Source organism: Myodes glareolus, chromosome 16, assembly GCF_982192425.1.
Source record: "Myodes glareolus chromosome 16, mMyoGla1.1, whole genome shotgun sequence".
Lineage (NCBI taxonomy): Eukaryota > Metazoa > Chordata > Mammalia > Rodentia > Cricetidae > Myodes > Myodes glareolus.
The window spans coordinates 57,988,641-58,014,410 of NC_142041.1; the positions used below are offsets into that span (position 1 = coordinate 57,988,641).

General features: G+C 37.4%; 1 protein-coding gene across 3 annotated transcripts in view; it reads left to right on the forward strand.

Annotated features, from left to right (window-relative positions):
- The window catches only part of C16H8orf34 (chromosome 16 C8orf34 homolog), a 384,304-nt gene that overhangs the window by 351,685 nt on the left and 6,849 nt on the right, over positions 1–25,770 (forward strand). For all 3 annotated transcript variants that reach the window (XM_087897228.1, XM_087897227.1, XM_048420471.3), the window contains 2 exons: positions 2,572–2,619; positions 11,508–11,601. In XM_087897228.1, the coding sequence (XP_087753354.1) occupies positions 2,572–2,619; positions 11,508–11,601 (142 nt within the window). The remainder of the gene's footprint in view (positions 1–2,571; positions 2,620–11,507; positions 11,602–25,770) is intronic.

The window sequence follows — 25,770 nt, forward strand, 5'->3', positions numbered from 1 at the left end:
GTTCTGCTTGGATTGAGGAAGACCTTGGTCAATCCCATTGACTTACTCATCTTCTGTGAATGGCAAATAACTCAGGAAATTCTTAAGAGGGTGTTCTGTGCTAGCATTCTTATTTAATTTTATTTGAATAGGGTGAGAAACAAGAGCTCAGTGAAGTAGGTCATGAAACTTTCTTTGAAGGAAATTAGTACCAGAGAGACCTTCAACATGCACTGATGTAAATGGTCCCGGTGAGAGAGCCAATCTGTGTTTTGTCTAAAAATTAGTAAGAGATGAATAAAAGATATTTATTGAGTGAAGAAAGAGATATATATGAGAGTTAAAATGCAAATGGAATAAAAAGGTAAATTCAGTTCTGCAATTAGCGTATTCCCTATTACTGAGGATGGTTTTTATTGTAAAAGATCAAGACCTTTCATTGTAAAAGGTGGCAAAGGCCAACCTTCCTAACAGCTCCCGTGGTCTGGTAGGGGCCACATGACTCTAGCCTCTCTCTCTCTTCAACTTTCTCTGTGTTTGCAATGCATTTTCTCATCCATATCTAACACATTTCTTGCCTGAACTGTGATTATATTAGAAATTCAAGATAAGTGAAATCATGTTTCAGAAAATATCTCCTCTTGTTTTGTTTTGAAGGCACAGTTTCCATATACCTGCCCTTCCCCTCCTTCAATGCCCCTTTCTTCCTCTTTTCTATCCCTTTTACCCTCTTTTTGTTTTTAAGGGAAATTGCACTTGGGTATATTTGATTTCATTCTAAGAGGTGATTACCAAAATACTATGCTATTTGGATGCCTTAATATTTAAAAATACTAGTCTTCAAGGATAGAAGAATGTGGACTGAAATGGATAGATTTGTGCTATGAAAAAGTTCTCTTTCCTTAGCATCCCCGGGAGCAGGGAAAGATGCATCGTTTGGAAGACTGCTGAAGAAGTTGTGACAGACATGTGGAGCCTGGTCCTTCACTGGGTTTTTTTCTGACTCTAAAATTCAGAGGACCTACCTCTTGTCTTTGCCTCTGTTCGCTTGGCCATGGGCACATTTGTAATCCTCTCTTCTGAGTGCTCCTTTTCCTGTATTATCAACTAGAGCCTTTTATTTTATGAATTATCCTATCTTTGTTGTTGCTGTCATTTTCTTTTGTTTTTATTCGTTTGTTGTTTGAAACAGGGTGTCTCTGTGTAACTCTGACTGTTCTGGAACTACCTCTGTAGAACAGGATGGCCTCCAACTCACAAAGAGCCATCTGCCTCTGCCTCTCGAGTGCTGTGATTAAAGGCGCTATCCTGTCTTTTCGACTATTTTATGTCTTGAAATATTCTGCAAGCTTAGAAGTATTCAGAGACTTTTAAACTGTAGTATATTGATTTTTGGGTGATATACTAGTGAAAACCATGCTTCAGCAAGAAATATTACCGCATTGATTTGTACTATTTCAATTTTCAAAAATATCAGTCTATTACCCCAAGTTAATTTTTGTTTTGACACTAGAGTGCGGCCTTTATTCCCCAGATCCTATTGTTCAGAACATGCAAAAACAAAGAAAACCAGCATTCAACCTAAGAAAAACTCCAGTGTCAAAATTAGAATAAATTTAATTTTTAATGATAAATTATTTTTAATCATAGTGAGGTAGTATAGTACCAGGCTAGCTGCAGCTCCAGTGGTTTTTTTTTTTTTTTAGCTCCAGGGTTCATTCATTTCATTCCGCTCCTCCTAGCTTTGATTTCTCAACATGCCAAATTGGCCTGAGGATATATTGTCCTTAAATTGTATGAAGAAAGAAGCAAACAAACATACAAACCACAACAGTCCAATGAGATAACAGATATGAGGGACCTTGAAAAGTTAAAAATAAATAAATAGTATGAAAACCATTTTAAGGCTCATTTGCAGTTACTTAGCTATCTTTTAAAATATGATGTCCTAGACTTTATCAACTCATCACAGAATTTACTTCCACATCTTTAGAGTGCCCATGCTCTGCAGTCTAGAAATATAATTTATCCAAACCAACAGCTTGACCAATAGTTTAGAATATATTTAGTTTGATGCTTTACATTTGAATGATCTCAGGCTCTCTGGTTACTAGTGTTTAATCATAAATTAGCAAAGGACGCAAGTGAAGAGACTTCACTAAGCCCAGACCACTCCAGCGGTAAGGACTAAAGGGAAAGATAAACCAATCAGCCCTTTTTCCTCTTTCCATAGAACGGTCTTAGGTCCAGATGTTACATCTTCAGGAAAATTTCTATCACATGGAATTAGTGGCTTCATCTAATTTTAAGTACATAGAAAGTTAGTAATGAAAAACTTCATAAACTTGCCTAGTATTGTCCTCTAATATTAAATAGGCATCACTGACTATTTGTTTACTTGAACAGAAATGTACGTCTAAGATGCATCTTTGTTTGGAAAGGAATGCTATCTCCCCCAGAGAATCCGAAGTGGTCAAAGTGACAGCCTCACAGACACCAATTGCACAGTCATGGCAGATCGCATTGTCCTCTACCATGGTGTATTGTTCTTTCCGTCCCTTTCTGATGCTTCTAACCTCTGTTTGCCTCTAGGGGGAAGACTCCAGTGGAGGACACTCTTTGAAATCCTACATGGAAGAAGTGAGTTTTAAGAGGACCTCACAGATATAACATGCCATCGGTCTATCATGTGAGATGAAACACTCACCCGGGCTTTACCCATCTATCTTTTGTTCACTGGCCATGTTTAGAAAAGTACAATAAATAACATTGCCAAAATTGCTTTTGTTCCTCATTGACAGAGATACTTTCTACCCAGTTATTCCGACAGTGAAGGAGAAAGTCCATGAACCTAGTACTGCCGTATGTTTCCATTCACAGACATTTGTTGATATACTTGTAAATGAGAAGTTTATGTTTTGTACTGGGAATGGACAAAACAGAAGAAAAAAAAAAGAAAGACACAATCTCATAATAGGTCAGCACTCATTCATGTGACAAATGCCTGTCACGGTGCTTCTTACTGTACCTATTAAAATGTAAGGCACATTCTTGGAAGATGCCTTAGATTCTTGCGTTTCTTTGTAAAGATACTGAAGAGTGGTCTGTGTTACAGAGCTTTGCACTGACTGACAGGCATTTGGAACCCCTCCAAACTTTTGCAGAGCCCCTGATACCTGAAGAAAACCCATGTCACTCATTAAAAAAGCACTGTGGCTCTGCAGAGAGTGAAGGCAGTTCAGTGATAGGACCTAACACTTGGACCTTCTATTGAGAATTCTACTTTTTTTGAGAATGCTACTTCTCAATAGGAAACTCCCTGTTCTGCACATCTTCCTAATTCCAGAGTCTATTCAAAAGACCTCTGATCTGAGCACGCGATGTGATTCTTATCTGGAAGGTGCATGGGTACTGAAATTTTTACTTGTTTCCGAATATCACTAGGAGAGGAATGTGGAATGCACATTCTCTATAGGTTTGCCTATCTTTCCAGAGATTATTGAAGCTTTTCAAAAAGCATGGGGAGGAGTGATGACTGATGGGAAAGAAATAGCTAGAAAGATGTAAAGGATCACAGGCAGCAAAATAAATGGACAAAACACAGTAGGATTGCAACACTGTCTTTCAATTTACTGAGTTTGATACAAAGACCTAGAATATATTTGAACAACTGATGTTACACACAGGGAAGAAAATATATTTCCCGGACGCCCACCCATTTGGGAATTTGTGGTCATGAAGTTCTTGACCCGAGCCTCACTATTTGTGGTAGGGCTGAAAGACAGGATTCCACAGACAGGCTGGGGATGCCTCTTGCTTCAGTCTAAGGTTGTGAAAGGAGATCATGGAGGCTTGTGTGGCCTGTGGGTACATACCAAGAACAGGCTTGTTAGGATGAGTTTTGTTACCTGTGCTTTCTCGTTAGAAGCGCTTTGCAAGGCTTACTGTTCAAGCGCGATCACATCAACACCAGCTGGAATCTCAAGATTCACCCAGAACCAAGGACTTAGTCTTCTCACTAAGCTTACTAAGGTCTTCATGGGTTTCTAAAATCCCCTAAGCTATGGAAAGCAGTCTCTCTCCAGTTCTTTCCAGCATGAGTTCTAGAAACTAAAATCATGCTTTGTGGGGACCCTTCCCCCATTCTGTATTCTATAAAAAGAGAAAGTATTTATTAATGCATTGGAGTTTTATGTACTCATATGTTCTCACTTCATACTTTGTTTGTTTATTGGGAACATAAATCTCTTTAGTTTATGGGATTCATTACTGACTGTCCGAATGTGTTTTCAAGTTTGTGTGAGTTGTTCATTGTAAATGTTACCTGTCTATCACCATGGTTCATTATTGCATGGGATTTTCATTTCATATAGGTTGATGTTTAGGTGTTAGATATTCACAAACGAATAATTTATGATAACAGTAAAATTGTATAGTTTTTATTAGTGACTAATGATTTAGTAGGGTTTTTTTTCAAACTTTTGTGCTTCTTGTCTTTGAGAACTATGCATTCAGCTGTACATTCTCCATTGGAAGCCTGTTTACGGTGTGGGACATCAATGGTGTTACTTTCTTTTTCTTCTCTTGCTTAGACTTCTATTTCATTTTTCTCTTCGGGTTATAGAATCAGCAAAAACAAAACAAACAAACCAATGACAACAAAAGTCCCAACGAAATTTGTGAATATTAGAAGCAGTGGAATAAAAACCGAGCTTGCAATGTTTGCTTTCATTTAGCACACACTAAAGCATAAATAAACCACACTGTTGATGTCTTAATATATTTAACATTTCTTCTTAATCTTTGATCAACTCAACAGACCAAAGTCTCTGTTCTTTTGTTTTGTTTCCTTTTGGCGGGGTTGGGTTTTTTTGTCTTATTTATTTATTTATTTATTTGCTTACTTACTTAAATATAGTCATGAACTGTAACCACATGGCATTAAGCAATTGTGTTGAGATCTAAATAGAAAAGCTGAGGCAACATAATCACCCTTAAAATTAAGTCTAAAATTATCCAATATAACAATAGTCTATATAAAAATAAGCCTAATCTTATTCTATGTAGGGTATTTTTAACATATTATTTTATTTGGGCATTCAGAATTTTTCTTTGGATTGGGGGTAGAGTTGAGATAGGGTCTCTTCGTAACTCTGGCTGTCCTGTAAGTCAGCACGTAGACTAGGTTGGCCTTGAACTCACAAAAATAAGCCTTGCTCTGTGTCCCAAGTGCGGGAATAAAAGAATACACCATCAGATTCAGCTAGCATTTGGATATTTGAGCAAATAAAAAAATAGGATACCTTATGAGTTTGCTTTTCCAATCTCCAAAAGAGCTCTGAAACTTAAATTGAAGAAATGGCACATTTTCACACGAGTCACCTGACAATATATGAATAATTTCAAATGCAAACACTTTATCATTTACCATCATAAGACTAATGCGTACCCAATAAAGTGAATTAAAAAACAATTTATCAAATTTAAATATTTTAAAACCTTTTATAAAGACACTAACATACTTAAAATATCACATTACCTCAAGGAATAATGTGGAATAAGCACAATGCAATGCTTTGAAATGCCCTAGCTACCGATGGAGGACATGAGATGGACACAGACAGTGAGCAACCTACATAGTTAAGAAGCTGCGGAGAACTACAGATTCAAGTCAATCCAGATACAGCGTCTGAAACTTTAGAAAGCAATCACGACTGCACAAAGGTGGTGACGGCCAGATGACAGAATAGCAACAGCACAGGCAGCGTGAACTCACTCAGGGTGACAAGTGACAGCTTTGCTCTCTCGAAGGGTGCCAGGCAGGAAATACAACACGGGAAACATGGAGACTTTCCTGGCTCTTGGGCTTGGTTTGCCAAATGCACCACCTGAACTGGAGACGGACTGATTTCCGTGCAACACGACTCTGAGTCCTTCTTGCACGCACTCAGGCTTGCCTGGCTTCCTCCGTGTTGCACTCTGTGACCTTCGGTGTAAATGAGCTTCCAGCTATATTTCTGATGGAAAAGGCACATTTGCTTATGAAAAGTGAGTTATATACATTGTGTTCTTCAGATGTACGGACTTTGGAAAATCAAATTAACTATTATGACTACCATTGTTTATTCTCTTTAGGGAACTAGCTAGCCATTTGCCTTATGCTTTGCCAAACAAAATCCTATTTGGCCATTGATATTTGAACATGTTTTTTTACGTTCATTGTTAAATGAGAGTTCTTAAAAGCTTATATTCACAGCTCTCATAGAAATACAAGATGAAGTCGGGGCTGGGATGACATCTCAGTCAGTGAACTGTTTGCCTTGTAAATACAAGGACAGTTCTATCCCTGAATCCATGTTAAAGAGTAAAACAGCTAAATGTGGTAGAGGAAGTTTGTAGCCGCCTACCTGGGGAGTCAGTGACAAGCTTGATCCCATGGGCCAGCCTAGCCCACTTGGTGAAGTTAAGGCCAGAGAGAGACCTTGTCTCAGAAAGATAGTGGGAGACACATGAGGTTGTCCTCCCACTCCTTCCTCACACTGGTGCACTCTCCGCAGACATGTGCCCATGAATGCACACACACATAGAGGAATGCATGCGAAATTTATAAAACCAGTAATTTAATGAGGGAGCAGGTTAGCTGTTATGATCCCTCAAAGGAGAATCCGGTCAATAAAAGGAAAAATAAGGAATGTTAAAATAACATTATAAATAAATGTAAAATAAAACCCATTTCCATAGGCGAACAGTCAATCACACTTGCAAAGGATGGAGTTTGCATCTACATAGAGAAGAACTATTTGTGGTGTTACTATTTTCTATAGAGGGTATCGTGTGAAATTGCTGATGTCAAAGGACTTACACATCCACAGAATCAATAGACTAGAAGGGAATCCTGGGGGAATGACTAATTTTCCATGGACTACAATAATCTTTCATTCTTTTCTTTGAGGAAGAAGTCACCAAGCAGCAAACACTGCACAGTTCAGTGGCATGTTTTCGCGATGCTCAACACAGAAGCGCACACAGAACAGATTAAATTCTGAAATAGTTTAATTTGTTTGTTCTTTCTTTCTCTCTCTCTTTTTAAACAATTTATCATATTTTTCTATAATTTTGTTATGATATTTTTCTTTTTTCTCAGAACCTATTCATTAAAAATTATAACTCCCAGATTTAGTTAATTGCTTCTTCTTTTCATTGTTTCTTGTAGTTCCCAAATAATTGGGTTACAGAAGCACTATTTACAAAAAAAGAAATTAATGATTTCAGACTAATTGTATAAGATATTTTGTTAACAAGTGCTAAAAGGTAAAAGGTAGTATTAGCTTTGCTAATTTACCTGTAAAAATTACTTAGAGTAAGTTTTACTTTAGCAGAAGTAGATAATTAATTCTTTGTCACTTGAAACACATATGAAACATATCTGGGTCAGACTAATTTTATTTTATGTACATCATACCTTAAAATTGTTGCATTTATTTATTTCATGTGTGGGTGTTGGCATGTGTGTAGAAGTCAGATGACAACTTTCATTTCTTTCTTTCCATTATGTAAATCCTAGGGATAAAACACAGATTGTCAGGCTTGGTGGCAAATGCCTTTATCCACTGAGCTAACTCACTCACTAGCCTTATGTACTCCACGATTTATGGACCATCGTTTTAGAGGGAGTCCATGACTTGAGAATTCAAATGAAACCAAAGAAGCTTGTCTGATAACAAAAAAGGGAAACATTATCAGTATATTGTTTATAAATTTGTACTCAAGGAATAGAAATAGTCAATTCAGAATTAAAGTGTTGCTGTCAACAAAAGACACTTTTCCCCCTCTGAATATACTTCAGTTCCGTGGTCAGATTAACAGCATTTGGAGAATATAAAGTTCTTGCTCTGCCAGCAGATCGAAGGATCTGCTGATTCAGGACTAGTACCTGTTCTCCATAAGATTCCCACCCGTTGTTCTCACCACTCCTAGTCCATGGGTATTTGCTGTACTTATGACATTCTTTAGGAAAAGGATGAATGGCGTTCCTTTGACATGCAGCTCCAAGATCTTGCTCTTGGGAATCTGAAAACAGTTGTGTTACACTGAGATGCAGCTTAATATCCTGCAGAAAATTTTTGAATAACATTAGCAAGGAGACACACATCAGTTCTTGGTTTTGAAAAACATGTTCAGGATTTTAACTTCCTGACCCCATCACAAAGAATTATAGGCAGACTGCTATGTGAGCGTCAGACGTGTGGTACTCTTGCCAACACTGCGACCTTCTATTTCTAGCTCCAGCACAGGGAGAGTTAAAGAGCATCTAGCAGTAATACTTGCCCTGCGTTCATGATGCTATGTCAACAGTGTGAAGCTCTTCCCAAACTCTGCTGAGCCTTGTTCCATGTCCATTTTATACCACTTGCAACAACTGAAGATCAATCACATGTTCAAGGCATTAGGATAGGAAGCCAATTGATGATATTGCTTCATATCTTGAACCGCCATTGGAGAAAATAGCCAGACTGACTTATTAATCATATCCTTTCTTTCAAGAATGGATTTTAATATTTTGCACAAGAAAATAAACAACAAAATACTTTTTTAAATTGATAAACATTGTTTTCCTTGGTTAATTTATACTTTCTATTTTAATTGAGGTGCTCTGGTCTTTTATTTCGCCTTAGTAAACTAAAATCATCTTTCATTTGCTTTGTCTTTAAACATGGGAGATTGCATGCTCTGTTTTTGGAATTTTTAGAATGTGGTTTTTCCTCTTTGTTACATAAGACATAGTGAAATTGTTTCTGCACACACACACACACATACACAGAATTTTAAACCAAATAAACCCAATATTTTCATATTTTTGCAGCTTCTTGGAGCAGTTCTGCAAGACCCAATCTCATGGTTGACAAGGATTTAAAAATTAAATTAAATCCTAGCAATACACTTTGGTTTACATGTAAATTGCATATTCTAAGATCGTTTAACTTTTTTTGTGCTAGATTCCCCTTCAATAACCCGTCCAATGGTCTTTACCGCTCACCTTTCTGAAAGAGTTGGGGCCTAGATGTGGCCGACTTGCGAAGCCCCAGACATTATCTAAACCAATACCTTCATCCGCTCCATGCTCTCTGAAGAGGGACGGTACAGTTGGAGGCTGGAATGCCCACAGACTTATATTTGGAACGCTTTGTGTGGAACTGGTTGTCCTTTTCAAAGCTGTGGTCATTAGGCTATAGGGCTGTTGTGTGGGAGCTGGACAGTGAAGGGGGCTTGGAAGGCGAGCCCCGTTGGTGGCTGCAGCTTGCTGTCTTTGCTTCCTGGTCTACCTCCACATGAACCTCCATTGATGTAGCTACGACTATTGTAGACCCAGTAGCTCTGCCGCTTCTCTACTACCGTGATTTCTCCTTAGGTTTCCTCTGTGAGGTATGTTTTCACATCAACAGGAAGAGGACTAACACAGGAGGGAAGACGAGGGCGTCGAACCAGCCAGGATACAAGTTCTAAAATCTCATGCCCTGAGCAAACACATTTTACTGTGGAAATCACTCTCATTTGATAGGAATTTACATTTCAGTACAACTCACAGACTATTTTGAAGTGTTTCTGGCACACACACACACACAAATCAGGCCATTATTTTTTAATGAAAATCATTTTCAAAAGTTACGCTTCTTTTGCTTCAATTATGTTTTAATTTTATTGTAGTTTTAGAGTCACAGAATTATTACAAAGACGTTAGAGTATCTATGCTTCTCCTGCTCAGAGTCCAGCTACTATTAACACCTCATATTATTATGGGGTACAGTATGGGACATTTGTCACAGTTACCCATCGCTGGCACATTACTACTGAATCTACACATTGTTCAGATTTCTAAGACATGGGGCTTGAAGTAGAATTTAGCACAAAAATAAATCTGCTTTGTTCCAAGATCCCATGAAGGATTATACATTTCATATCATGACTCACTGTCTTCACTTTATTGTTAAGAACCATAAATACACTAACAAAGTGAATTTATGAAAAGAAAATGTAGAGATAAAAATCCCGTTTGTATTGCTTGTTACTGAAGGTATATATGACCAGATAACCAGTTGACTACCTTGACTGCTTGCCTTGTCGTGGTCTTTGTCAGTTTACTCTACTGTGACAGATTTTATTGATTTTTATATTTTAGTAGAAAAAACTTTTATATTTACTAAAATATGTAAAAAATTTTTGGATTTAAAATTTTATTCCTGTGTTTTAGGGATGAATTTACCTTCCTTGACTCCTTGCTTTCTAATGTTCTTCCTCTCTTTTTCTTAATTCTCCTACATAATTTCTTACCTGATGAGTCTCTATTTTGAGGCAGATACTCATCATAGGTTCTTGGAATGTCCAGTTCAAGAAGCATCTGTGCCTTTAAGGAGTCATGTTATTATTACTAGGGCAGGAAAATATGAATGGATACTTTAATGGATCCATTAAAGCCATAAAAAAATTGAGGGGTAACTTGTCTTGAAGGGCCAGGGAAAGCTCCCAGTTTAGTTAGTGATAAAGCCCTGAGAGAGGGTTTCATCTAGGAGAGAGTGATAAGGAAGCTCAGTATAAAATATCTTGTTAGATTAAAAGGAATGACAACATTGAAGAACTACCAGACAGTGATAGCTGGAGACATAGAGGTGGGAAGGAGACTGTAGGGATCAGAAACCAACTTGAATTAGAGTTTATCCATGAAGTAATGCTACAGCCACAAAAAATTATAAGCAAGGAAATGGTAACATCATACAACTTCTTTGAAATTTCACCCAGGAAAGACTGATGAAGCTATCTAGAAAGCTTATGAAAGTTGATGCTTGAAATTTCATAGATACCAATTACTGCATCACAATGAGAATCATGGATTATGTGTAGTCACTGCCAGAAGGGAAAGAGCAGAGTAAAGAAGTGTATGAGAGATATTTCAGCTGAAGTACAGAATTGAAGCTGAGTGGGGTTGTATGTATCTGTAGTCCTGGCTACTCCGGAAACTTACGTAGTGGAATCCCTTCAATTAGGAGTTTGAGACCAAACAGGTAAGACAGTAGCAAGGGAGAGAAGGTACCGAGCAAATACTGGGAATGTAATCAAGGGAAAGAAGCAGCAACCATCCTAATCGCCATTCTTGGTAAAGAAATTAAAGTCTTTATGCTATTAAAGGCTCTACTTATCCAATTTTATCTTGTGCATTTTGTGACGATATTTCTAAGGATGATGGTCAAGATTTATATAAAACATTAATTTAGAAGGGTCATTGATGTGGGGTCAGGGTCTCCTATGTAATTCCTATTCCCTAAATCTTACTAAAGAAGAATTTAAAGTAAAATGACTTTAGCGTCAAGAAATTCATATATATGACATGAAAAGAATTTAAGCTTAGAATATGTTTCTGCTGGGAAGTAAGTCTTGGGGCTTTTGAACATGCAGATTGTGCTGAGGTGTTCAACTGCATTGGTGTCTGTGGTAGCAGTCTAGACTTTAATCTAAAATCGTCTTTTCTCTGACAGGATGAGTCTTTAAAGCAATTGCAGGTTGTTCATCAACCATGGCTCCTGCCAAGCGACACAGAAAGTGAAGGCATTGAAGCAGAGCAGGACAAACGTGAGTAGATGCTGTGTTCTGTGACAAATGACTTTTACCGAACTCAATAACAGCATGGATTCAGTGTTCTTCTCACTGTAGGTGAGAGACTGATGAACTAACTTTTGAAATATGCATTGTTTTTCTCGATACCAGCAGAGCATGGTGAAGCTAAAACCTCTTTTATGAATACTGTAGGATAGTGTTAGTGACAATTTGGGAATATTTGAAAATTTCAAAATATCATAGGGCCGGGTAACTGTTATATAAGATAGTATACCTATCAGTTAAATTATGAATAAAGTAGTCTTGGAATAAGTAGCTTGGAGTATAAATGGAACTTTCTAAATCTGAAGTAATTATCAACAACCTGGAGCATGCATAGAAAAAACATGCACACACAAGTAAACCCACTCCTCTCCCTGTCCCGTCCATTCATATTTAAATAAACATGAGCACATATGTTGTTGCTGTTTTCAGTTACTTTCACTGAATTCTTTTGAAGCCTTTATAAAATTTGTATTAAAAAACACAAACAACTGTTGTGTGTGGTATACAGATATGCTACATGTATGATTTGAATTAGTTTGGTTATCAAATCTAATAAGGTGCCTGAATTTGGCAAAACCAACATTCTTATAGAATGGCATTTGGTAATTGCCTCTGTGTGACTCTGGTAAATTAACTAAAACCTGAATACAAGAAAAGGACCCGTAACAGTGTATTGTAAGCAATCCCATAATCAGACTTATCTCCTTTCTCCAAAACCTTGTGATGAGTTTTTAGACTGGATTTACATACCCAAGCAATATAAAGGAGTTAAAAATCCTCAGAACTTTTTTCAGCCTCAGACATTTAATACATATAGTGTTTTTGCATGCAATCTTTCTAAACTTCTGAATTTTCTCCTCTTCCAATAAGGGGCAAACTAGTAGTTTTTTCATACAATTTAGACACTTAACAAGTATCCACAAATACCAGAATAAATCAATATGAGTCATTGAGTGAAGGAATGAGGGAGGTTTTGGTGTTTTTAAGCTTGTTTACTAAGGAAAATTGAGATTAAAAAATTAACAATAATATTATTACATTGCCTATAGTTATATTATAATTTTGATATTGGATGCATAGCTTTATTCATGAATTTTGCTGAGTTATCTATCAATCATTCTAAGAAGACCATTTATAAACTCTTGGATTCAGACCTAGGACCAAAAATACTTGATCTCAGCAATGCTATACAAAGAGGTGACCCCTGACAATGGTAAATTGTTTGAAATAAAATCAGGGCTTAAAATAATTAGGTGGTAATAAGAGCCATCTGGAGATGGAATGTTAGCATGCATTGTAGCTGGACTCAGAGCACAGACATGCAAATATTTGTCAAGAGTGACTTCCAAGAGCCAGGTGCTGGGACATGTGCAAGTTGGAGCCACTGACACTCTGGCATCTTCTCGACTTGCTCTCCATGTGTGTGGTTTGTGGGACAGCTGGCGACACGCAGCTAGATCGTCTATGTCTATTTTCTCAGTGAAAGGAAATAGATGGTATAAATCTGTGTGAGCCGGGAAGCCTATGTGGAGTTCATAGCTTTACATACTGGAAATTTCTAACTAGAGAAAAGAACAAGCCTATCTTTCCAGCTGTAACGCATGTTTCTTAATTCACCTTTTTATAAATGATATCCAGGGAATGTTATGAAATTACTTAATTTCTCCTGAGACAAAACCATCATGGAAGAAAGTTTCCAGAAAAATCTCAGATCTTTGCAGAAGTGCACATTTCTACTCGCATTGCTTTAAAAGATTTAGCCCAAATGTTGTTTAATATGTACCTGTAAGAAAAAAATACTTTTGAACAACTGTAGGCAATTTTTCTTTTTAAGTTTTTGTTCTAAATAAGCAGAGCTCTTGCTTAGGGAGATTTCCTCTTTGCTCTTTTATTAACAAATTCTAAACTACAGAATAAACAAACTCATGTCTAGGGTGCACATGTATGTTTGGATATCTCAGATTATAATTCAAAGCCTCTAAATAAATTAGTTACACATGTCTGAATCTTCAGGAGTTATCCATGATCCCAAGTCAACTCTGTAATTGTGTATGACTGATTTCTGCATTTTAAGTATATCCTTGGGTGGTTTTTGCTTATCCTAAAAAAATGACAACTATTGCAAAGAAAAGTTCAAGGAAATAGAGGATGCTGCTCTCAATATTGATTTCATATTGGTCCTCAGCTCTCTAGATCTTTTCTTTTCATGATCTAGAGGTCAAGTTTGTATGTAAGATATGAGATAGGGGAAGAAACAAGAGTAGAACTGGGAAGAGTGGGCACAGAGAAAAACGAGGCGCAGATGCTCCATACTGAAGTTTAATGTTTATAAGGTCAAAGTTGAAATGCCAGACAGCATTCTTTTCTATTTTGGATTTTTCATTAAGATTTTTAAATTTGAAATTGCATAGCTATCTTCGTTTCCACTCCCTCTCCTGCTCCTGCCCTACCATTCCTTTCCATTCTCCCATCCACTCCTCAGAAAAGAAAGGCTTCCCATGGAGAGTCAACAGGGAAGCAGACAAGCATTCCTTAATTATATCTTGTATTTAAAAAAATTATTTGTGTGTGGGGACACTGAATGGTCATGATGTACTATAGTTCTTTGAACAAGGTTCACTTGCAATGTACAATGCCATTTCATCTTTAGCATCATAAACTAACTAAAAGCTAAAAGTAAAAAAGGAAATAAACAAAATGCCAAACCAAACCCACAAAACAATAGATGTTCACAATCAAGAAGTGTCAGCCAGGCATGTAAATTACAGCTATGATGCCAACACCCTAGAGGCTGCCAGAGAATGATCCTGAGCCTGTAACCAGTCTGGGATACATAACCAGACCATATCTCAGAAAACAAACAAGGGTCAGGATGGTATTTAAAGGGTAGCTATGCTGTGATGCATTGAGATGTCAGAGAGGGTTTAAGACTCTAGAAACTCTGAGTTGGAGAGAAATATATTGAGAGAAGGCAGTGAACACTGCCTGTAGCTCAGTGTTGTTGTGGTCCCATCTGCTTTTAATGACCCAACAGTATGCCTTTATTTTCTTCAGCCCAGTTTTCACTCTCAGAAGTAGGAACATTACATTTTACCATGGTGTATAGAGTTAGACAATATCTCTCCGAGTCTTAGCTTCAAAAGAAAGTATTAAAAAGAAAATAGATTCTTAATAAAATATAGTAAAATACCTTTGTGGAACCTCTACTGATTGCTATATTTGCAACTTTAAGTCACTGATGTGGTGACAGATTTTCAAGAGGGACAAAACAACTGTATAATTTTAAGTGAACACACCAAATACACAGATTATACTGTGTTAAATGGTGGAAATACTGCTCATTGTTTGGCTGAAGGAAATGCTTCTGATATTCTTCTAAAATATTTACGTAATAAAGTCACTGCATAGTTCTACAGAAACTGGCTCTTCTTGATTGGATTAAGAATGGAAGCCCTTTGAAGAATACCCATCTATAATTTGTGAACTATACTTCTGTAAGAACAGATGTTCTGGCTTTTAAGAGATGTCTATCAAATCTAATCTCCTTAGTCTTATCTTTTTCAACCAAATAATGGGAAATTTGGAGGCTCTAAATACTGTTTCCTCATTCATGTCTCTTCATTACTTGAAGAGAAGAGACCAGATCCAAGATCGTCTAGCCAGTCCTGGTACTGGAATACCTATTCTCTTGTTGTGAGATTCCTCTCTGTTTACTGTAAACATGTTTTATTACCATTGATTAATAAAGAAGCTGCTTTGGCCTATGACAGGGCAGAATAGAGCTAGGTGGTAAAAACGAAACTAAATTCTGGGCAAAAGAAGGCAAAATCAGGGTGATACCATGTAGTTGCAGAAGGATAAAGACGTTGGAACTTTACCGATAGGCCACAGCCTCGTAGTGCTACACAGATTAATATAAATGGATTAATTTACGATACAAGAGCTAACTAGGAATACACCTAAGCTATTGGCTGAACAGTTTTGTAATTAACAAAGTTTCTGTGTGATTATTCGAGTCTGGGAAGCCAGGAAATGAATGAGCTGTCTCCATTTACATCCTATACTTGATTTATGACCTCCCTTTAAATCATTGCCAAAGGGTGATTGTGACTCTTTAGATCACACGTGTAGGGGACAGAAACTGGAATCACAGGTTTGTTTATATGGTAGGCATTTCACATTGAAGGAAAACTCCTTAGCACTACCTAAGTTGTTTCTTTCTTGGCCGTCTCCCAATCTTTGGCTTTGAGCTGTGTGTGTATAAGATAAGGCTGTTAGAGTTCCACAGATGATTATATTATCATGTCCAAGACAAAGCTCCCATGGGTGGCTCTAAAATGTGAAAGGGTAGAAGTGGTGTTGTCTTTGTCAGGGTTTCTTTTGTGGCAATGAAACACCATGAGCAAAGTCAAGTTGGGTAGAAAAGGGGTTGTTTGGCTTACACTTCAGTATTGCTGTTCATCAATGAAGAAAACCAGAAAAAGAACTCAAACAGGGCAAGATCCTGGAGGCAGGAGCTGATGCAGAGGCCATGAAGGAGTGCTTTCCCATGGCTTGTTCAGCCTGCTCTCTTATAGAACTGAGTCAATTGCCCAGGAATGGCACCACCCACCATGGACTGGGCCCTTCCCCATTGATCACTACATGATAAAATGTTTTACAGCTGGATATCAAGGAGGCATTTCTTCAGCTGAGGCTTCTTGCTCTGATGATTTTAGCTTGTGTCAAGTTGACACACAAAATCACCCAACATAGGTATATACAAGAGCAAGGGAAGGTCTAAGATCTCAGAAGAAAAATATCTCAGTTGCAAATTAAGTCAGACAGGTTTCAGAGTTTCAAGACACTGGGATTGCCATAATATTAGGGCCATGGCACCACAAATAAGGACTATAAATTATATTATACTTGCCACAGGACTTAAAGGAGGTAGGACTTTGGTACTTTGTAATAATTTAAGGGTCTGGTGAGTTATCTTCATCCTTTAAGCATTTATAAATAAAAAGACATACACATTGAAAAGAAGCAAAGAACTTCACAATAAGAGTAATTAAACAAAAAACAGAGGTAACTATGAGGATTAGATCTCACAAGGCAATTAGCCAAAGCTTTACACAAACAGTAGTAGGCTGTTATGAATATTAAATAAATTTTGGCAACAATTTAATCTCACCTCTTTGATTTAAATTTTCTATTCTCTTTAGAAAATAATAAAGATAACTTGTAGGTAAGAAAATTATTTAAAATCACAATTTCAAAGCCACCTGGATAACAAATGTAATAAGACCCGAGACTCTACTTAAAACTTAAATACACACCAAAACCAACAAAAACTCTTCTAAAACAAAACAACATAGGCCATATCTTGCTTAGGGTTTCTTTCTTTTTTTAACTTTTTATTAATTCTTTGTGAAGTTCACAGCATGTTCTCCAATCCCACTCATCTGTCTGTCCATCCAACAGGCACACCGAGTTGGCTACCTCCTGTAATCTTTTTCAAGTTTTGGATTTAGGGTAATCTTCAGAGTACTGCAGAATTTTTGTATGTTCTGTTGCATTTAAATAGGCATTTACAAAATCTCAAGATTATGCAGACATCGCACTGTCTTTGTTTGCAGTAGTTATTTATGGTTTTACATGTCTCACGGGTGAAAGTTTTACCAGGATACTTTTATCTGATGGATATCCAGCAGGATTTTGCCATTTGTCCCATGTCTTCTTCTAAGAGGCTATGGAGAAAAGGCTGAGTCTAATGTGTGTGAAAATACAGCCGTTCTTAGGCACTCATCATCAGATGCAAATGTCCCTCGGATTCCACTGCCTTTGTTGCAACCTGCGTGCATTTTCATTAAAAATAAATCTGAATATTAAAAAAATAATAAAGCCTTTTCTACATAGGTTGCAGTATCTGAATCCCATCAGACCATAAGTCCTCTATGTTCAGCATACTAGACAGGTAACTATAGCAACCATTTCAAGATTGATCTTTAATCAGCAGAAAAATAAGCTAACGTAGTTACAGCTAATTATCTGTTGAAAGCAAGTTATTCCAACGTCAAATTGCAAGTCTCTGCCATAAAAGCTAATGTTGAGCCTTGCTGTTGTTATGAAAATTTCTCTGTTTGCAGAGGGCAGATGCCTGTGAGTCACTTACATAGTTTTCTAATGTGAAGTCCTCCCCAGGTCTGTGCTGAGGTGCTTGTATTATGAAATGTTAAACCGATTCCTAAGACCCTAGAAAAAAATTAAAGGTAACTTTTCATAATATACAGAACTTAATTTCAGTCTTAAGTATAGCAGATCAATGTGTCACATTGTTCAGTAATATATAACTTTGCAAATTTTAAACTACATGCTTCTCTTATTCAGAAGTCTAGGTCATAGATGGCAGTTGTTAGATTCATCAGAAAGGATGTAGTTAAACCAGGAGACTCAAATGTTATTTTGAAAATTCTTTGGACGAGAGCCTTTTATGGAGTTGAATTTCCTAAACTAAAAATAGGAGCGACATGGTCCAATGTTTTGTTTTTTGTTTTTCATAAGAAATCAAAGTTATAAATTAATAACACATGTTTTTAATCCTTTTACCAAACACGTTTTGTTTGTCTTGGAATATTCTTATCTTTGTGCTAGGTGTGGCCTGAAATTGCAAAATGGTGACAGTAAAAGGAAAATTGAATATAGTTCATTCCCCAGCACTGATGAGCATGCTTTTGAATGGGTCTTCATGTCGGATGGAGCACATCTTCACAGATGTGTGTGAGTGGTGGATTGGCTGCTTGGAAGAAGAACCCATCCCTGGAGCTGTGGATTTTACCCTTGCATTTTCTGTTACTGAAAAAACTTGGGCATATTCACAGCAGCTGAACTATTTCAGAATACTCTATCTGGCTCCTTTGGCTGTGCTAACTGGCTACATGTTCACAAATCATACAATCCTAGACATGTTTTTCTCAAATTAGAATGTTAGTTAAGATCTTTCAGCATAAATCCCATGAGTCTGACAGCCCAGATTCCCAACTTGGAACAGTCGCTTCTCTAGATCTTCACAGTGGGCATGTGTATGCTGAGGGTCACCCAGTGAACTGGAGGGGCAGAGGGAGGTTATGTAATTTACTGTCTCTACTCTTCACCACTGTGCAAAGACACAGATACATATCTGCAGCATTTGTTACACCACCACTTCTTAGGAGACAAAAAGGATGCCATAAACCACACTTACTGGTAATGATCTCTTGTGATCTGAACAGGGAAGGTTTCAATATTGCATTGTGTAGTTTGCTGAAGAGATTTTTATAAACAAACTTTTCAAGATTTATATTTTTCCTACATTTAAAATAAATTCAGTTTTTAATATAGCTGATTTCATTGAATGATTTCTCAGTTTTAACCTGGTAATGCACTACTGGCTTGATATTATCATTTATATGTAATAGGATTTGTCTTGCTATCGATCTGTGTAGGATTTTTATATCTAGTTGATAATCTCATTACTTGTTATCCAAATGTCCACTCCTCCCCTTAAGTCAATGAGATATGTTTATTAAGGGGCTAACCCTGAGCGATGGTTCCCTCATTTGACCCCTTAGCATAAAATTTACACTGTAACTAGGAAAAAATAGACTGTCAGAGAACAAACACAGTACTGTTGTAATATACAGAAAAATCAAGAAATGCCTAGTATAAAACACTAAGAGTTTCATATTCAGCTAACAGAATGTAATTTATCAATAAGTATGGTTAATGGCTGTTTATGGCATCCTTTTTAGTACTGAAGTATACAATTTTTTTATCACATTTCAAAATTCAGAAAAACAGCTCTAATATGTTCTTGACTTTCTAAATAGCTTAAAATATTTTTGTCCTTTGCTTTTGAACACAGTTGACTTATTCAAAGGCATTATGATTTTTTAAACTTTATGTGTATATGGATATATATGTGTCTACCTGTGTGTGTATGTGTCTACATGTGAATGTAGGTGCCAACAGAGGGCAACAAATGGTGTCAGACACAGGCAGCTCTGAGCCACCTAATTGGGGTACTGGGAACCAAACTCATGCTCTGTGTAAGAGTAATACCCACTCTTAGCTGAGCTGAGCTGTTTCTCTAGCCGCTGGTAAGTCACTTCTATGTGGAATTTAGTTCAGCAGTTCATGAGAAGTTCAGCAACACTCTGAGCATTGGTATCAGCTTCAGAGCATGCGCAGTGGCGCTGAGTCCGGTTTCCTACACAACGGAAGTCTGGCCGAAGCCTACAGCATCCCGCATTGATTGTCCCTAGCTGTGTTGCCATTTAAAATCAGATTATTATTATAATTAATAATTATTAATATTATAATTAATATTATTATATATTAACAATTATAAATTGTTGAGATTTCACAAGAATCAAATTCTCCCCTCACCAAGTTTTATAATTGTTTCATACATATCGTTGTAGCCACATGTTGGGGTGACATCTGTCAGGGTCCAATCGACAGGTTCATAAATTCCAGAATAAAGGCGTGTGGATTAGAAATGTTAGGCAAGAGGAACAGAGATATGAAAGAAAAACAGAGACCTAGGAGAGTACTGGGAGGGCAATTCAATGAATACTGAGATCACCCGTGTTTACTTTTCGTATGCTTATATGCCCCAATCCAAAAATGGGGTAAGAAGGCAAAAGACAGCTTTAGCATGACACAAAGGACAAACAGAACAATTACTTTCTTTAATACCTGAGACATAGAGTCACTATTTCTTGAGTTAAGCATTCTGATGATTTGGGTAAGACATACAGTTGACCCTGTTGACAGTCAGTCCCTGGGTAAAACCTCAGTCTTAAAAATGAAGTAACAGGAATAGGCTTGAATTCTCTGACCTTCGGTCAAGGTGGAGTGGATCTACCTTTATGGGCCATTTTAATACCCAAACCAGCAAGTAACCACACCCTAGGTCAGGGTTCTTTAGGTCAAGCTTCTTGTCAATAACTTTGAAAGAGCCAGAGTAGGCTTAACCTCTCTTCCAGTCAAGGTGGAGTTGGCCAATTATCTGGGCCCCCACACATGTATTTATCTTTCCTACTCAAAGAAAAGAAAATATCCATGAGGACTGGTATCACATAGTACTCGTTCTTAACTTTTTCCAGCATCTTGGCTAGCAACATAACACCTAAGAACTAGAAACTATGCTTTTATGAATCAAATCGGATGTATAAAATTAGAATCTTTTTGAAGTACCATAATGTACCCATAAGTCAACATATTAAAGTTAAGTAGCCCCTCTGTTATTTTAACATAGATTCAAGAAAAACAATGAGATCGGACTGGGGCAAGTCGTCTAAACGAGCTTGATCAGTGTCTTTCAGTTGAGAGACAAACCAATCTAACATAAGTAACAAGGGCCCAGTGGAGGGAATGCCTTGCTTTCCTTGGTTCATGCCTGAGACTCATTGTCAGCAAACGTGCATGTCAGTAGAAGGACGGAGAACCCCATTGATTTATCGACTGTGAATTTAAACTTTCTTGTTGAAAAGTCTGAAGCTGGGTATTAATTACAAAACGTACATCTTGAAAGAAAATAGAATACTTCTGGCTGCAGAAGCTGGCCTCGCTGATTTTCAGCTCCTTTTCATTGGAGACCTGTGGGTTTAAAGTGAAGTGTTCTCTTGATATCTAAATCTGCTTTCATATTGTGTTCATTTTGTGTGTCTGCCTTAAATCATTTGAAGTGTGTTGAGGCTGCATGAGTGATCCGGGAAGTTGGAGGTAAGTGTTTAGAAGCAGCACATTCCTGACCTACAATGAGGATGACCTATGACATTGAGTATAGTTTTTTTATGGGTACACTGTGTGGTGTTGGCTGCTTTTGATGGGCAGATAGTCCATGTCATTGCTGACTATTTGGACAAGAGGTACTGTATTCATCATCATGAGATATATGTTCAAACCTCCTATGCTGGACATGGATTTGTTCTTTTTTTATTTAGGTTAATTATTGACTTGCTTTCTAGATTTCAATGGTATTCAGGTTACACAAATTTAGAAGTACACTTTCCTGTTAAATCTGAATTTTTAAGAAAATGAAACTACTCGTCCTTTGCAATAAGTGCACATTACTTTCCAAATTATCTGATATTGTTAGGTCAACAATATTTCAGTTGATATTGATATAAACATTTCTTCCTCCTCTAACTTTTAAGAAATTTTGTATTCATGTGTAAGAGATAAGTCTATTTGATAAAACCACTGTGGAAATCAGTGTGGCTGTTACTAAAAACCTTGATATAGTTCTACCATATGATCCAGCTATACCAGTTTAAAGCATACTCCCAAAGGACTCTAGATACTACAGAGATACTTGCTTATTGTGTTCATTACTAGTCACACACCATAGGTAGAAAATGGAAACAGCCTAACTGTCCATCAACTGGTGAAAGGATAATGAAAAATGTGATGCATTTTCAGAATGTAATATTATTCAGCTGTAAAGAAAATTGAAATTATTAAATTTCCAGGTAGAACTGGAAACAATCATTCTCAGTGAGATAACCCAGACCCACAAAAACAAATGCCACATGTTCTCTCTCATATATTGACGTTGGCTTTGGATCTTTAGATAACTGTTTAAATTGGAAAGTACCCATAGAATTCAGGGAACTAATAAGAGCCCATGCATGCGGATTTCAAAGAATGGGAGATACAACGTATTTATAAAAGTATAAAAGGGGGAAAGGGAGTATTGGGGTAAAAATAGGGGGGTTAAATGGGGTAGAAGGTAGGAGGGGAGCATAGAAGAAGAAGTATGGGTAAAGAAAATAATGCTCAAGACACTTGGAAAATTGGCATAGAAACTTATTATTATAGAGCTTCCTAAAATATATACATATATATATATAAGTTTAAAGTTGAAATGGAATTACACTGTAGCAGGGGACAGTGCCCATCATAGATACCATAGAATATCAAATAAAATACCCAGTATCAGATTTGGGTTATGTCTTTTTTACTTGTTTGTTATTGGGGTCCCATAGAATGTCATAATCATTACACACTAGCGATATTGCTCTTGGTTACTTTCTAGAGCAGTGATTCTTAAACTTCTTAATGTTGTGACCCTTCAATACAGCTATTTATGTTGTGGTGACCTCCCAACCATAAAATTATTTTTGTTGCTACTTCATAGCTATAATTTTGCTACTATTATGAATCATAATGTAAATATTTTTAGAGATAGAGGTTTTTCTTTTCTTTCTTCCTTTCTTTCCTTCTTTTTCTTTTTTGGGTTTTTGAGACAGGTTTTTTTCCTGTGGTGTTGGGGCCTGTCCTGGAACTAGCTCTTGTAGGCCAGGTTGTCCTCTAATTCACAGATTCACCTGCCTCTGCCTACCAAGCTCTAGGATTAAAGGCATGCACCACCACTGCCCCACTTAGATAGAGGTTTTTCCAAGGAGTTGTGACCCACAGAGTGAGAACCACTTATCTAGATATTAATGGTAAGACCCTATTGCTGAAGATATTACATACATGAATCATAGCCATTAAGAAATCAAGCTTATACTTGCTCATTTTCATAGTTTTGGGAGGTGCTGTGTACAGGGCCAGGGGAGAAGAGTCTTATTCATACAATAATGACTCACTGGCAAGATACAGTCACTGGTGCAATAGTGGCACAAATGTTATCGGGCTAACCAACAATTTTCTGATTGGATTTAAAGGACACTCCACAATATAACTAATGCCCTGCATCATTCATTAATTGGGCCAAAACCCCATGATCAACTAAGTCAGAAGCCCTAGAAGAATACCTAAAACTGTTCTGCTAAAGGGACATGACATTAAACATCCCCTAATAATCATTGGTGTGGGAAAATTGTCTGTATTCTGTCAATCATATTTTAATAAAACGCTGATTGGTCAGGCAGGCAGTATAGGCGGGAAAGCCAGACAGGAAGTAGGGGTGGAGCAAAGAGACTGGGAGTATTCTGGAAGCAGAAGCTCCCTCCGCCACTCCTGCACAGACCACCGAAGAGGCAGCATGTAACTTGCCCAGCTGAGAAAGGTACGGAACCATGTGGCTAATGTAGATAAGGATAATGGGGTGACATAAGTTATAAGAGTTAACAAGAAGCCTGACCTAATGGGCCAATCAGTTTATAACCTTATGGAGTCCTGTGTGTGATTTCTCTTTGGGATTTGCTGGCTGTTGGGTACCGGGCGGGAACAGATACCCTAACAAGCCGGCCCTCATGTTACATATGGCGCCCAACGTCTTTAAATTTGTTGGTAAGTCCATTTTTTAACCCTATCAGAGAAGCTTCTCTTTACAGTAGATGGTGATTAATGCAGAGGCCTACAACTGGTCAACATGAAGAGAATAGCAGTGGTAGAATGCTCAGCTCTAAAGGGGACATATTTTCATTGCTTTCCTCCCAACACTCAGCGGAGGAAACTGGAAAAACCTTTATTTTATATCTTTTTTATATTATTCTTTTATTTCTTTAATTATTTCTTAGATTGGTGGACATGTACTCTTATGGTTGTTCTTGAGATTGTTATATGTATTGGTTACTTTGGAAATCAATATGAGAGTTTCTCAGGAAACTGGGAATCAATCTACCTCAAGACACAGCTCTACCACTCTTGGGCATATACCAAAAGGATGTGCAATCATACCCCAACGACATTTGTTCAAATATGCTCATAGTATCATTATTTGTAATAGCTAGAACCTGGAAACAACCTAGATGTTCCTCAACTGAAGAATGGATAAAGAAAATAAAGCACATTTACACAATGAAGCATATTATTCATGTGTTAAAAAAATGACATCAGGAAATTTGAAGGCAAATGGATGGAACTAGGAAAAAAATAATCCTGAATGAGGTAACCCAGATCCAGAAAGACAAACATAGTATGTATTAACTTCAAAGTGGATATTACCTGTAAAGTAATGAATAACCACACTACAATCCACAGACATAGAGATGTTAGGTAACAAGAAGAATCCAAAAGTGGGTGCCTGGATTTTCCTGGGAAGGGGAGATAGAAGAGACCTCCTGAGTAGACTGGGAGCCAGTGAGGATGGGGAAAGAAGGGATCAGACTCTGGAGCAGATAGAGGGGAGAGTACTAAAGAGATGTCTTGATATGGGGGACATCTTGAGGTCAGGTAGAAATCTGATACAAGAGAAAGTTCCAGGAATCTATAAGAATAACCCTAGCTAAGACTCTTAGCTATAGTGGGTCAGTAACCTGAACTGGCCATCTTCTGTGATCAGATTGGTAGCTACTCCAATAGTCATCAGAGAGCCTTCATTCAGTAACTGATGGAAACAGATGTAGATATCCACAGCTGCATACTGGGAAGAACTTGGGGGGTCCTGTTGAAGAGAGGGAGGAAGGATTGTATGAGCCAAGGGGAATCAAGGTCATTATAAGGAAACCCACAGACATAACTAACCTGGACTCATAGGAGCTCATGGAGTCTAGACCAACAGCTAAGGAGACTGCATGGAATGGACCTAGATCCTCTACATATATTTTACAGTTGTATAGCCTGGTTACTTGTGAAACTCATAGCTGTGGGATCAGGACCTCTCCCTAATGCTTTGACTGGCCTTGGGGACCTATTCCTCATACTTGCTTGCCTTTTCCAACCTTGACACAAGGACAGAGCTTAGTCCTAACTCAATTTGATATGTATTGTTTTGTTGACACCATGGGAAACCTGCCTCTTTCTGAACATAAACAGAGAAGTTTGGAGGGGAAAGGCAGAGGGGAAGTAGAGGGAGTGCATAGAAGGAGAAAGTACAGTCAGAATGTAAACTAAATGAACAAATTTAATTTTAAAAAATGCTGAAAGTAAAACTTCCATACAACCCAACTGATATCATTCTAGACATGTTGCACACTCTGTTCACCACAGTTAGGAAATGGAATCAACCTAGATGTTCGTCTGATGAAAGGATAATGGAAATGTGATATAAATACACAATGCCATTTTATACAATCCTAAGTAAAGATGAACTTTGTAAGAAATAGATGAATTGAAAAATATACTGATTACAATAACTCCACCCCAGATAGACAAATGCTCTGTATTCTTGTTCATATGTAGACACTGTCTGTAAATCCTTTGTGTGTTTAAATTGTAGTGGCA